The sequence below is a fragment of the Hyperolius riggenbachi genome, chromosome 4, assembly GCF_040937935.1.
Source record: "Hyperolius riggenbachi isolate aHypRig1 chromosome 4, aHypRig1.pri, whole genome shotgun sequence".
Classification (NCBI taxonomy): Eukaryota; Metazoa; Chordata; class Amphibia; order Anura; family Hyperoliidae; genus Hyperolius; species Hyperolius riggenbachi.
Window position 1 is genome coordinate 124,093,530 of NC_090649.1, and position 13,672 is coordinate 124,107,201.

The 13,672-nt window shown below is 43.7% G+C and overlaps 1 protein-coding gene across 1 annotated transcript in view; it reads left to right on the forward strand.

The window, feature by feature from the left end:
• COPB2 (COPI coat complex subunit beta 2) overlaps positions 1 to 13,672 on the forward strand; it is a 32,514-nt gene that overhangs the window by 17,729 nt on the left and 1,113 nt on the right. The window contains exons 8-21 of the mRNA XM_068280536.1: positions 288 to 430; positions 1,204 to 1,403; positions 1,507 to 1,617; positions 2,417 to 2,505; positions 2,887 to 2,993; positions 3,170 to 3,313; positions 4,305 to 4,435; positions 5,217 to 5,424; positions 5,568 to 5,678; positions 6,443 to 6,657; positions 6,809 to 6,901; positions 9,409 to 9,589; positions 9,770 to 9,835; positions 11,045 to 11,206. Coding sequence (XP_068136637.1) covers positions 288 to 430; positions 1,204 to 1,403; positions 1,507 to 1,617; positions 2,417 to 2,505; positions 2,887 to 2,993; positions 3,170 to 3,313; positions 4,305 to 4,435; positions 5,217 to 5,424; positions 5,568 to 5,678; positions 6,443 to 6,657; positions 6,809 to 6,901; positions 9,409 to 9,589; positions 9,770 to 9,835; positions 11,045 to 11,206 — 1,961 coding nt within the window. The remainder of the gene's footprint in view (positions 1 to 287; positions 431 to 1,203; positions 1,404 to 1,506; positions 1,618 to 2,416; positions 2,506 to 2,886; positions 2,994 to 3,169; positions 3,314 to 4,304; positions 4,436 to 5,216; positions 5,425 to 5,567; positions 5,679 to 6,442; positions 6,658 to 6,808; positions 6,902 to 9,408; positions 9,590 to 9,769; positions 9,836 to 11,044; positions 11,207 to 13,672) is intronic.

Genomic DNA, 13,672 nt, shown 5'->3' on the forward strand with positions numbered 1-13,672 from the left:
CCCCCTCCCCTCCCCCCCCCGCCAAAGCTGCCTTTTTCTCCGCTACAAAGCTTCAGGCTATCTCCCAGGCCCAAATTGTTTACTGGGCGACGCTCTAGCTGGATTTAACATTTAGGTCCCAATCACTGCTTTTGGCCAATTATGGTGATCAAAGGGATAGTTTTTTTGTTTGTTTTTTACTTTAGGAAACTTCCCTGTCTATTTTCGATGGTGGGAAAGGGTTAAAGCAGTGTGATGTTAGAGAATATCCCCATTCTTTAAATTTTTACTTTTTTTTTTCTCCTCAGGCACTGTTAGGATTTGGCATTCCAGCACTTACCGACTTGAGAGTACCTTGAACTATGGCATGGAGCGGGTCTGGTGTGTATGTGGACTCCGGGGATCCAACAATGTTGCCCTTGGTTATGATGAGGGCAGCATTATTGTTAAGGTAAGTTACTATTGCTATTCCACTAAAGCATACATGCACAGGCTCATTTGTGCACATCAGTCCATGGCGTGAAGTGGTTAAAGGAGACCTAAATTGTACATTCCAATTTAGAAATGATCCAGAATTATTTTTGCTCTGACTGATCCCTATTCTGTCTCACCCAAGCAGCTACAGTTGATTTGGGTATTTATCTATAGGTAAGCGCTGTGGCAGCTTTGGAAGGCCTTACTTCTATGAATAAAACTGTGAAAAGTGTGGTTGGCACCTCCATCCACCCTACTTCCGTTTCTGCACAGCACCTTACCTCTCAAGCCTTAACTAATAGGCTTCTTTAACAGACTACTCCCATCTACACATCCATTAAAGGGTACCCGAGGAGAGAACCTCATGGAGGCGGACATATTTATTTCCTTTTAAAGAATGCCAGTTTCCTGGCAGCCCTTTTGATCTTCTGGCATAAGTAGTGTCTGGCTCAGGTTTTACTGGATTAGCCAAATGCTCGTTCTAGGGTTTTGCCTGATATGCTGCATGCTTGTTCAGGGTCTATGGCTAAAAGTATTAGAAACACAAGATTAGGAGGACTGCTAGACAACTGGTTTTGTGTAAAAGGAAATAAATATGGCAGCCTCCATAACCCTCTCACCTTAGGTTCATCCTAGCAACCCTAGTAAGGCTGGAAACTTCCACGACACTTTTGCAAGAGGGGGAGATAACCAATTAACAAAACCTCTGTAGTGCTGGTGTAGAAACATGTGACTTTTCTCCTTTTCTAGCTGGGCCGTGAAGAGCCAGCAATGTCTATGGATGCAAATGGAAAGATCATTTGGGCCAAGCATTCTGAGGTGCAGCAGGCAAATCTGAAAGCCATGGGAGAAACAGAGATCAAGGACGGAGAAAGGCTTCCGCTGGCGGTGAAGGATATGGGCAGCTGTGAGATCTATCCCCAGACCATCCAACACAATCCCAATGGCAGGTGAGTCACATGATCTGTACACTGCAGTATACATGACTGACACGACACTGCATGTATTGCTGATAATTCTAGTGTGTTCTTAGCAGCTGCTGTTTTGTTTCAGGTTCGTGGTAGTGTGTGGAGATGGAGAATACATTATATATACAGCTATGGCACTGAGGAACAAGAGCTTCGGAACTGCACAGGAATTTGCATGGGCTCACGACTCTTCTGAGTAAGTCGCATGTTGTGTCCTCACTAAATCCTTGCCATGATGTTATGGTTGGCTGAATCAAGCTTTTATGTATTTTAAAACAACCGAAATAGAAGTAAGTAATTCATAGGCAAATATTAACACAGATTTGCAGAGCAGTAAAAAAAGAAATTGCAAAATTGTTAGTTTTCCCATTGAAGGTGACAGAGACCATGATATATATATTATGTGCACATACCTACCTACCTACCAATTCGGCAAAACTGGCTCAAGTCTCAGCGGGGCTCTGTCATTCCGTGTGTGCGTGTGTGCATGTCTCTGTAAGCTCTTATTGCAGCCTGTGTCGCTGGTATTTGGTATTGTAACACAGGCTGAAATGGCTACTTTGCATTTTGGCCAGCCAGGCCCTAAAGTGGCCAGAATTCGAGTTGTGGTAATAACATACACAAGCCAGTGTTCTCCCCAGGCTGTTTTAGCTGGGTGCTCCACCCGGCTACTTTTTCATGCCACCCAGCTGGAAGAAATTTCTGGGAAGAACACTGCAAGGGAATTTTGTTTGGCACTCTTCACACTTCTGTTTGAAGTAGCAAGTTCATATTGTTCTTAGGTTGTTCTAATAGTTTGCATTTCCTGGAGGCAATTTTTACCTCCTAAAGCTCTCAATAAATTATGTTGTACGTGTAAATTTTATATTATGTAATGGTATATTATTTGTTGACTGTATGTATGTCTACCTTTTCATACCACTAAAAGAAAACCAAACAAAAAAAAGGTTTGCATTGCTGGTCTGCTTTACAAGAGGCCTCTTGTCTCCTTGCAGATACGCAACACGTGAAAACCTTAGTATTGTGAAGATTTTCAAAAATTTCAAAGAGAAGAAATATTTCAAGCCAGACTTTGGAGCAGAAGGTTGGTGCTGTCAATATAAACATATTTCATTTACTAACTGCCAGTAAAATTTACACAGCCTGTATATTTTACCAGTATTTACACAATAAGTTACGAATGTTATACAAAAGTATCATGAGTGTTACAAAACTTCATCCATTAAGTACTTTCAGTAAAATTTACATGCACTCTCTGCGCAGATAAATTTTACTGGCAGTTGATAAATATGCCTCATTGTAAAAAGTGGTTGTAATGGTGGCATCTTATCTCCTGTGTAGAGCAGCATTTAGCAAGCGCTGGGCTCCCAGGAATGTATTTAGCTTTGGACTGACATGCAGATTTGCTTCAGTGATCTGTACTATACACAAGATCACTTTTTTCCCCTTCTTTCTCTCTCCTCAGGTATCTATGGCGGTTTTCTTCTGGGAGTTCGATCTGCAAACGGTTTGGCCTTCTATGACTGGGAGAATACAGAGCTTATACGTAGGATAGAAATCCAACCCAAACATGTAAGTTTACAGAATGAGAACAGAAGTACTAAACAGCTGTTAAGATGTGAAGCAGCAGTTCATAGTCCAGCAACTCCTGTAGTGAATTTGTCAGTAGAGGTCTGACAAACCTCAGCCTGTGTAGAATAGCCAGTAATAGTAAGTGTGTAATACTCTATGCTGTTCTTGTTTTGTAGATTTTCTGGTCAGATTCTGGAGAACTAGTCTGTATTGCCACAGAGGAATCATTCTTCATTCTTAAATACATGTCTGAAAAAGTAGCTGCAGCACAGGAGACCCATGAAGGAGTTTCTGAGGATGGCATAGAGGATGCATTTGAGGTATGAAGTGCCTGTAAACTGTATTTGTCATCATATGTATTAATAAAATAACATTTTTACCTTACAGCTTTGTTTTAAAGGCCTTCCCCCGGAACACTTCTATAGAGATGAATAGCTTCATGGTCAAAATGCAGAAATGTAATTTCATATGAAAGGGAACACTTCAGAAAATCTCTTAATTTTGATCAAATGTTCTGCAGCTGCAGGGCTGAGTCTTTGCTCTGTAACTGGAGCTGCTGCTTGGATTGCATCAGCTTTCCGGGGGAAGGCACAGAGCTGATCTTTCAGAGAAAACTGCAAGCTGTAGCACAGACAGATTATGCTCCAGGAAGTGGCCAGTGTCTTGGCTTTTTACTAGCTTCTACATAACCAAACATGTAATCTACAGCTGAGTGCTGAACCTTTCCAGAAGCATATTGGTCCTTTGAGTGGGGCTTTACATTGAACCTATGATAAGAAAATGTGGATCTTGCCATCCCTCATTTATGGCTGTGGAGATAATGTTTTTCTTGTTTTCTGATGGTAATGTCGATCCTCTGGCTGAAATAGTTTACCCCAGATTTGCTAAGGCATCGGCAGTGATGCCCAGTCAGGATAGCATAAAAGGTCCAGAAAACCTGGGCTAGATTCATTTAAGAATTTGCCTACTAGGAGGTTGGGATTTGCCACATGGGGGTCACATTAGATCATGATTTGGTTGATAAGAAGTCATCCATCCTTCAAGTTGCACCAGAAAAAATAGGTCACTGTCGGGCATTCACACATATCCCAGTTGTTCTAAAGGAAGGTGAAAAACACTTATCTAGGATTGGGACAATTAATTCTTAAAAGGGGAAAAATTCCTTTTTGACTCCACATGGCAGTCAGATAAACCCCTGGATTTATGCTAGGAATTAAATAGTGATTATAGCCGTGGATGTTCTTCAATGCAAGGAAATGTCTCATGTACAAAGCGGGGCACTGAATGTCTGATTCCTCCACTTTGTTACAGGTTCTTGGTGAAATTCAGGAAATAGTGAAGACCGGCCTGTGGGTTGGAGACTGTTTCATCTACACCAGCACAGTGAACAGACTCAACTACTATGTAGGAGGAGAGATTGTCACCATTGCACACTTGGACAGGTAAGAAGCTTTATTCTCCACATTTGCATGCAGTCCACTGCACTGCTGGAATGACATGGTCGGGATGGTGGCGTTGAGGATAGCACTCTCGCTTTGCAGCGCTGGGTCCCCACTTCGAATCTCATCCAGGCACTATCTGTATGTAGTTTGTGTGTTCTACTCGTCTGTGTGGGTTTCCTCCAGGCACTCCTGCTTCCTCCCACATCCCCAAAACATACAGATAAGTTGTTTAGCTACCCCCTATATTGGCACCAGACTATGATTGACATGTAGGGATTAGACTGTAAGCCCCTCTGAGGGACAGCTAATGACAAACCTGTACACTTTAGTGCGCTGCAGAGATATCAGTGCTTTATAAAACGCTAAATAATTATACAGAAGAGTTCTGAAGAGCCACAACACTGCTTTTAGCTATATCAGCTAGCAAAGCTTTGGGTAATTGCGTTGTTCAATGTTGTTTAGGTTCGATGTGTAAATACAAGCCAGTTTTATTTTTATTTTATAATTTTCTAAGTTTTAAATAGAACTGGGAGAGTTTAGGTGAAAGATTAGACTTTACTTCCAGTCCAAGCTAGAGAAAGGACTGGTTCACATGGGTGGTAAATGCAACGTTTTTCACCAGCCAACAAAAGTGTAATTTTAAAGGGATCCACCGTCATTCTATTCAAATGAGTGGAAGTGTTTTTAAACGACGTTGACAGCAGTGATCCTCGTTCGTGTAAACATTGTGGTTGATCCCGTTGTTTCATAACTCGTGAGTTCTCCATTTTTCCTTCCCCAGGACCATGTATTTGCTGGGTTACATTCCCAAAGATAATCGCTTGTACCTGGGAGACAAGGAGCTGAACATTGTCAGCTATTCTCTGCTGGTGTCCGTTTTGGAGTACCAGACGGCGGTGATGAGAAGAGACTTCAGCATGGCTGACAAAGTCATTCCAACCATACCCAAAGAACAGAGGACGCGTGTGGCCCACTTCCTGGAAAAGCAGGTAAACCAGTTTCCTCTGGTGGCTTATTTTATGTTTGGATTGCTGTCTCTGAGCAAGAAATCTGGTGCTTGTAATAAACTGACATCCATTTAAGATGTGAATTTCTGTCCCACTAGCCTTGATTCACTTTATATCCCTTCCAGGGCTTCAAGCAGCAAGCTCTGGCAGTGTCCACAGACCCCGAGCATCGCTTTGAGCTGGCACTGCAGCTGGGGGAGCTGAAGATTGCGTATCAGCTGGCAGTAGAGGCAGAGGTAACTTTTCTCTAAGTCCTTCACCTCAGTTTATCTGCAAAATATTGACTTTTTCCCAGGCCATTGTACAGATGTCTAATTCCCTCTAGTGTGTAAACCAGGCTTTAGTCTGCCATGGCAATGTGGACAGCAGGAGAAGAACCACATTGGAGTAATGCAGTGTGATTGACACTGCAATACTTGACAAAGACTTGACAAAGACATACTGGTGTGTTGAAACGCATCGTCCTAATCAAGCGACGCTTTGTGCTCGTCTGTACTTCAGACCCCCCACGCATTCTTGTCGATGTCCCCTGCTGGCCACAGTAGACGTAAGTAGAATATTGGGCATGTGAGATATATGCTTGTACATCATTACTATCTTGTACCTGCACTTCTTTTGCATATTGTAAATTAATTTAAAGGTATTGCACCGTAGAAGCCAGGGCTGTTGATTTAGGTACAAAATCATCCAACTCCGACTCCTCGGTTTATGAAACCTTCCACTCCAGGTACATAAAATTCCTCTAACTCCACAGCCCTTATAGAAGTCCACCAGACAAATCCCATTTCTGAAAGAGCTGCTGTGGACGATATTTCCCTTCCATCTATTGTCAGAAATTTGGCACTGGAGAGCTCTTTGAATTTGGATATTATATCCTTTATCATGGTTGTTACACAAAGCATGCATACATTTGTTGATGATGTTCCTCCCGTTAACCTAAGTAGGAATCCACTGTTTTCTGCTTCATACTTAAGATTTTATATTGTCTTCTCTTTTACAGTCTGAACAGAAGTGGAAACAGCTGGCCGAGTTGGCCATCAGCAAATGCCAGTTTGGGCTGGCTCAGGAGTGTCTACACAATGCACAGGACTATGGTGGTCTCCTACTTTTAGCCACATCTTCAGGAAACTCCACCATGGTGAAGAAGTTGGCAGAAGGTGCTGAAAGAGACGGAAAGAATAATGTGGCCTTCTTGAGCTACTTTATGTTGGGAAAGTAAGTACAAGCAGTTATTTATTTTTCACGTTCTCTAGAAAGGATTCCCTTTTTATTTGCAGATGGCATAGCATTTATGGCAACAGTGATTGCCCCAAATTACTTGAGCTGTGTCTGAGCATTAATGATGTGTTTGTAAACTTGATTTCAGACTGGACACTTGTCTGGAGCTTCTGATTTCCACCGGCCGCCTGCCTGAGGCTGCATTCCTGGCACGTACCTACCTTCCAAGCGAAGTATCCCGGTAAGCTGCATCACTTAGTTTGACAGAACTCAGAACACTTTACCTGCATATCGGATAGGGATATCATTTGTTAAATTAGATTTTGTTAGGTGAAACTTTAATTATTATCATTGCTACATTATATGCAATCATCGCTCAAAAATAAAGAACTTACATTTTTTTTTCTATAAGACAGGAATATATACCTGGGAAGAGGGCACTATTATATTATAGCGGAGACACAGAAATGAAGGGATAGTTTTTCCCTTGGAGTAGGTTGTGACACAGCACAACACCAAATGCACGTTATGTAACCTCATACATTACTAGAGACCATAATGTAAGTACATAGATTAAAGCGGACCTGAACTCAGAACTTCCTCTCTGCTCTAAAAGATATGCAACAGCAATGACCTTTAAAGAAAAACATTTTTTGTTACAACTGATTCAAATCCTGCAATAAATCTGCAGTGTCTACTACGTGATTTCATGGAAGCAGACATATTATTAACATCCTGTATTTACAAATGAGATCTCTGCTGTGGCAGTCAGCTGACACAGCTGGGGGATCAAATTACAATTTGTGCTTAGTCACAGATAAGGGGGAAATAGACAGGCTAAACTCTCTAAATACATACAGGGTGCATTTCTCTTTGTTTTTCTTCTGTCTTGTGCAAGAGTTGAGGTCCACTTTAAGCAGACCTACTTAACACATTATGAAAGCTGCTATTGCTGACTCCATTCTGAAAATGCTTACGACCTGGCCTAGCAGTTCAAGTCATGCTCCTGCGCCAATACTTTCCATAGTTTAGGCCCCCGAGGCACCATCCTGGAGCGGAGCTGGGGCCACATGGCCTTCCAGAGGCTAGAGGAAGCCGCAGGTAAGTAGATCTCATGTTCCTTAAAGGAAGCCAAAGAAGAACTTGATTAAAAGATTTATACATACCTATAGCTTCCTCTAGCCCCATCCGCATGGATCGATCCCAGGCCACTGTCCTCAGTCTTCTCCCTCTTCTGCAACGGGTCCCGTTAGTTCAGCAGTCGCGACACAAGTGCAGTGTGCTCTCCGGAGAATATTACTGTGCAGGCGCAGTACTATTTACCGCCAGAGGTAGACGGAGAGGAGCGCACTACTCTCGCTCAGACTGGCCACAACAGTGCAGAAGAGGAAGACTGAGGATGACAGCGTGGGAGCGATCTGTGCGGATGGGGCTGGAGGAAGCTCCAGGTATGTATAATTAAGTTCGTCTCTGGTACACTTTAAATTGCCTGATGTTTTCTGTAAAGGAGTCATCAGGGGGTTTAACCACCCTGGCGTTCTGATTAAATCGCCAGGGTGGCTGCGGGAGGGTTTTTTTTAAATAAAAAAAAAACTATTTCATGCAGCCAACTGAAAGTTGGCTGCATGAAAGCCCACTAGAGGGCGCTCCGGAGGCGATCTTCCGATCGCCTCCGGCGCCCAGAATAAACAAGGAAGGCCGCAATGAGCGGCCTTCCTTGTTTTGCTTATATCGTCGCCATAGCGACGAGCGGAGTGACGTCATCGACGTCAGCCGACGTCCTGACGTCAGCCGCCTCCGATCCAGCCCTTAGCGCTGGCCGGAACTTTTTGTTCCGGCTACGCTGGGCTCAGGCGGCTGGGGGGACCCTCTTTCGCCGCTACTCGCGGCGAATCGCCACAGAGCGGCGGCGATCAGGCAGCACACGCGGCTGGCAAAGTGCCGGCTGCGTGTGCTGCTTTTTATTTCATTCAAATCGGCCCAGCAGGGCCTGAGCGGCAGCCGCTGGCGGTGTTGGACGAGCTGAGCTCGTCCAGACCGCTCAGCTGGTTAAAGAACAATAAGTGCTACTTACCCGGGGCGTCGTCCAGCCCCAAGCTCCCAGCATGTCCCTTGCTGCAGCTCTGCAGTGAGCCGTTCGCCTGTGAAGCTTCCCGGTCCCCAGCGATGTCACGTCGACCTGGAGGTCGGCCTGCGCGAGCGGTGCTTTCAATCACCGCCACGTGGACCGGAGTGTACTGCGCAGTAGTTCTGCACCTGTGCAGTATGCTCCGGTCCACGTGGCGGTGATTGACTGCTGCTCTCGCAGGCGCAGTACAGGCCGACCTCCAGGTTGGCCTGACGTCGCCGGGGACCAAGAAGCTTCATAGGTGAACGGCTGCGGGCAGAGCTGCGGCGAGACATGCTGGGAGCTTGGGGCTGGACGAAGCCCCGGGTAAGTAGCACTTATTATTCTTTAAACCCCCTGATGACTCCTTTAAGGAAATACGTAGTGCAATTATCTTGATTGCTCCAATTAACCACATGCAAGGGATTTCAAAATACAACAAAACACAGGAACATGTCAGACTCTCTTCCCTCCCCTGATTCTCCGCTAGCTGAAGCTTTGATACTTGGGTGTGACTGACCCTGCATAACACTCATGCCTGGTGATTGGTTGCTAGGTTATCACATATCAGGCTTATGGGAGAAAGTGTTTGCACACTGTATTTTGTCTACTATATTCATTTCTTCAATATCTCTTGCCAGTGTGGTGAAATTATGGAAGGAAAGCCTATCCAAAATCAACCAGAAGGCGGCAGACTCCCTGGCTGACCCCACGGAGTATGAGAATCTCTTCCCTGGTTTACGAGAAGCCTTTGTGGGAGAACAGTTTTTACAGCATCAAAGCAGCGCTCTGCGCCCAGCAAGCGAATATCGTCATGTCACTGTGAGTATTTGTGTTTATAGATACTTCCTGTACATGGTCTCACATGAAGTCGCTGGTCCAATTAGAAGTTTGTAATACCAGTGTAACCTTGTTTGAATGGCATTAGCATGAATTTAGTGACAGGACAGTGTGGAAATGTTTTTAGTTTCATTGATGCTGACATATCTCGTGTAATTGCAGCCAAATGAAGAAAGAAACATCTTGGCCGAAGCTCAGGGGTTTGTGCCTTCTGACGCACCAGTGGAGGTGAGTTTTGTGATTGGGCCTGCAGGAGGGTCATGTGCTGAAATAGGGACATACTGCACTGAGTATGAAGGGGGCACTAAAACATTTATAGAACCAACTAAGAAGGGAATGACCTAGAGCCATTCTGCATATGCATCTCAAAGACGCATGGCACATCAGGCCCGATGCAATACAGAGTATAGTTACCATGTGCAGGGAGCATGCATTTTTCCATTATCGCTGGTGCTGCACCGGTGGTGATAAAATTGTGTGCGCTCCCTGCACACGGCAACTTTGCGCAGTTTGTTGCATCTGGGCTCTTTCTCATATTTGTGTTCGGGCTCATTTCAATTACATTCAGCTTTTCAAGATACAAAAACCCCTTACATCTGACAGCCCACATCAAATACATATATTTTGTTTTAAGTACAGATACATTTTTGTTTTTTGCTTGCTTTAGTGCAGAGATGTACAGATAGAGAATGAAACGCAGAGCACTATAGTGCCTATTAGTCATCAGTCACCAGATCTGGGGCCATTGCTTTGCTTTTTAATGCTAAACTGTGCAGAAACGTTACATACTCCTTTTCATATTATTTGAAACAATCACGCCCGATCTTCTCGGGTAACAATCGTACAAGAAAAAATGCGTACAGGTGCCCACTGATGTCACTGGCTTTCCTTCAGTAACTGAACAAATTGGATCTTGCTTGTCCACCATTGTTTTATCTTATAAGCCTCCCCATGGCATGCCACTAACTTGTCTGCTGCCCTCTACTCGCACTGTGTGTCACTCCTGTATGTGACATGAGAAGGGATTTTACCTTCTGTATAGCACAACCCTTTTATTTTTCTACCTTTCAGTAACTAGATGAACCTTAGTTTAGCAAGTTGGTAAACTTGTGCAGGGCCAAAAGAAGAGAGCTATTATATTATGAAGCATTTTATTTTATTTTCCTAATATTCAAACCTCCACTGACCCAAAAAAGGAAAAGAAAAAAAAATAGCCAATCAAGTCCAATAGCTGTTAAGTTGCTATCTACTGGCTTTGATTGTTTACATTTTTGTTTTATTGTAATTTAGTGGAGTACATATCAGGGGAAGTTCTGCTCATCACTACACAGGATATGTGCATATAAGTACATGTATGTTACTAGGTGGTTGATAGTTTTTTAGGTATTGTTCAAATTATCCACTGTTATTCAATTCTGGATCAACTTTATTAACCAGTTGCAGGAAGAGGAAAAAGAGAGGGAAGTAACTCCTCCAATTGTGGCACCTGCTCTCCCAGCTGCCTCTTCTGCCGCCTCCTCTGCCCCCTCAGCTGCCTCTTCTGCTCCAGCTCCAGTACCGGTTCTAGAGCAACCAGCTTCCAAGAGCACAGAGGACAAGGTGAGTGACAGCTACAGGCATGCTTGTTATCATTCAGAGAGATAACCATTCACCAGACTGGTTTATTCCTAAATACCCTCAGCCTTTCATGATTTCCCTCCTGATACCTTGCCATGTTTTATAACCTAGTTTAAAGAGAATCTAACAACATTTTCGGCCATTTTCTTCTATCCTATACGTTCCTATACCTTCTTTAAAAAATTCTTATGCGCTTAGGATCAAAAACAGGATTGCAAATGTGGTTCCCATTCCAATATTGCTGTGTTAAACAATAAAAAGTCAGTGATAGAAAAGTCTGCGCTCAAAAACAGACTAATAGTACAGAAAGTTCTCACGTCCCTTATTCAGGTCTTACACAGACAATCCAAAGCAAGGGTTAAACTGTATCAGTTGCTCCAATCCATACAAGCCAAGTTTCATGTTACATGCAAAAGAAAACACATATATAATGTATAACTGCGAGACTCAAGTTTTGGGGGGGGGGGGGTCGGGGTCCCAGCACTGATGGTGTAACGTGAGGTGACGGTCCAGGCACTGTGGAGAGGTGTTGGGATGTTTTGAGTCTCGCAGTTATACACTATATATGTATATGTGGGGGTTTTGTTGCATGTAACGTGAAACTTGGCTTGTACGGATTGGAGCAACTGATACAGTTTAACCCTTGCTTTGGATTGTCTGTGGAAGACCTGAATATGAATAAGGGACGTGAGAACTTTCTGTACTATTAGTCTGTTTTTGAGCATGTTCCTATACTTGTTCTAATGTGGTCTGGCTTACTGCAGCCTTTTCTAGTTGCACTGTCTCTGTATTATATCTACTCTTCTTTCCTTTGTCAGCCCAGAGAGGAATGTGCAGTGATGAGGAGAAGTTATGCACACCTCCCCCACGCCCCCTGCAGGCTCTGTGTGTGTGTGTGCTTTGTTTATTAGTCACAGCCAGTGTCTCTCCACTCACAGCTGTTCACAAGGTCACAGACAGGCTGGCTGGCTGTGAGCAGAAGGATCAGTTCAAAGCCCAGACAAGCAGCCAAGGCAACAAGTGGGAGAAATATTACAGCAGTGAAGTCACGTTTGAGAGGAGCCTCTGCAAACAGGCACCTGCTCTGATGATCTATTTCCTGTTTGGCTGCCATCTTCATGGTTTACAAAAACAATGAATAAAACAGTGCTGCTGCTGAGAGCTTTAAGCCCTATCTACACAATACGATTCTTTGTATGATTCGATTACGATTCTATTTACAATTCAATTAAATCCAGCATGTCCGATCGGGATTCGATTCAATTCGATTTGCCATTGTTTTGCAATGGCAAATTGAATTGAACTCTGATCTGACATGTCGTATTTAATCGAATCGTACAAAGAATCGTATCGTGTAGCTTGGGCTTAACCCTTTGTTGCTAGCACTGAAGCTACAACTCTGTTATTTTCCGGGTTCCTTCTTGCTCAGTGTGTAATAAAGCATTTAACCTGATAGACTAACTACACGCAGATTGGATGCAGAAAAACTGACTCCAATGAAGGTCTATGGACCTGTTTTCACAAAACGTGATTTTCCTGATGCAGATTTTCCCATAGCCATTCATTGAAGTCAGTTTTTTTGCATCCATTCTGCATCCAGTCTGCGTGTAGTGGAAACAGGCCCTAACTCCCCAGTGTCTCAATAAAAGGGTAAATCTAATACCAGTGAGTAGTGGTTTCATATTCTAGACAGAGTAGGGTGATGAGTTTCACATGGTGAGAATGTCTGAAGGGGTAGATGGTTTATTACATGCTAAGCAGGGAGAAACTGTACAAGTTGAGAGGACTTGCTGAGCCATAGCTTCAGTGAAGGCCACAGAGAGAAACAGAGGGTGCAGATAGAGGTCAGATAATGCTTAAAGAGGAACCGTCAGGAAAATCTTACATTTTAAAACGCATACAAACAAAAGTACCGTATATGCTCGAGTATAAGCAGAACCCCCTTCCCCCACTTTTCCCTTAAAAAAACTGGATAAAATGTTTGAGCCAAGCAATGGCGCAATCACCAACCAGCCGCCAAGTAACATTATAAGCATGTATGCAGTTTCAGTCTTCAGACACTAAAATAACCTCGGGAGGACAAGTATTCCACTCTTATGCAGGCTGGATCATCTCCCATTATAAGTACGCTGCCAAACATCTCTTATACTGTAATGCATAAAATCCATTTCAGCCATTTCATGTGACCCTAATGCCAGAAAAATCTCACTGCACGCAAACACAAATTCACATTAGTGTATAGTAAGTACTTACCGTATATGTCTCCGTATACTGGTATGTCCCATATATGCTCACCAGCATTAGCAGTACGACACCGCTTCTTTATGAATTAATGTTATCTGCGGTGCAGGTGATCTCCGAGTGCTCCCTGTTCCACATGCGGGTGCAGAATTGTGCAGAATGCTTGGTGTAATTGTGCGGTCACCTCTGAGTCTTTCTCCCCGCCAC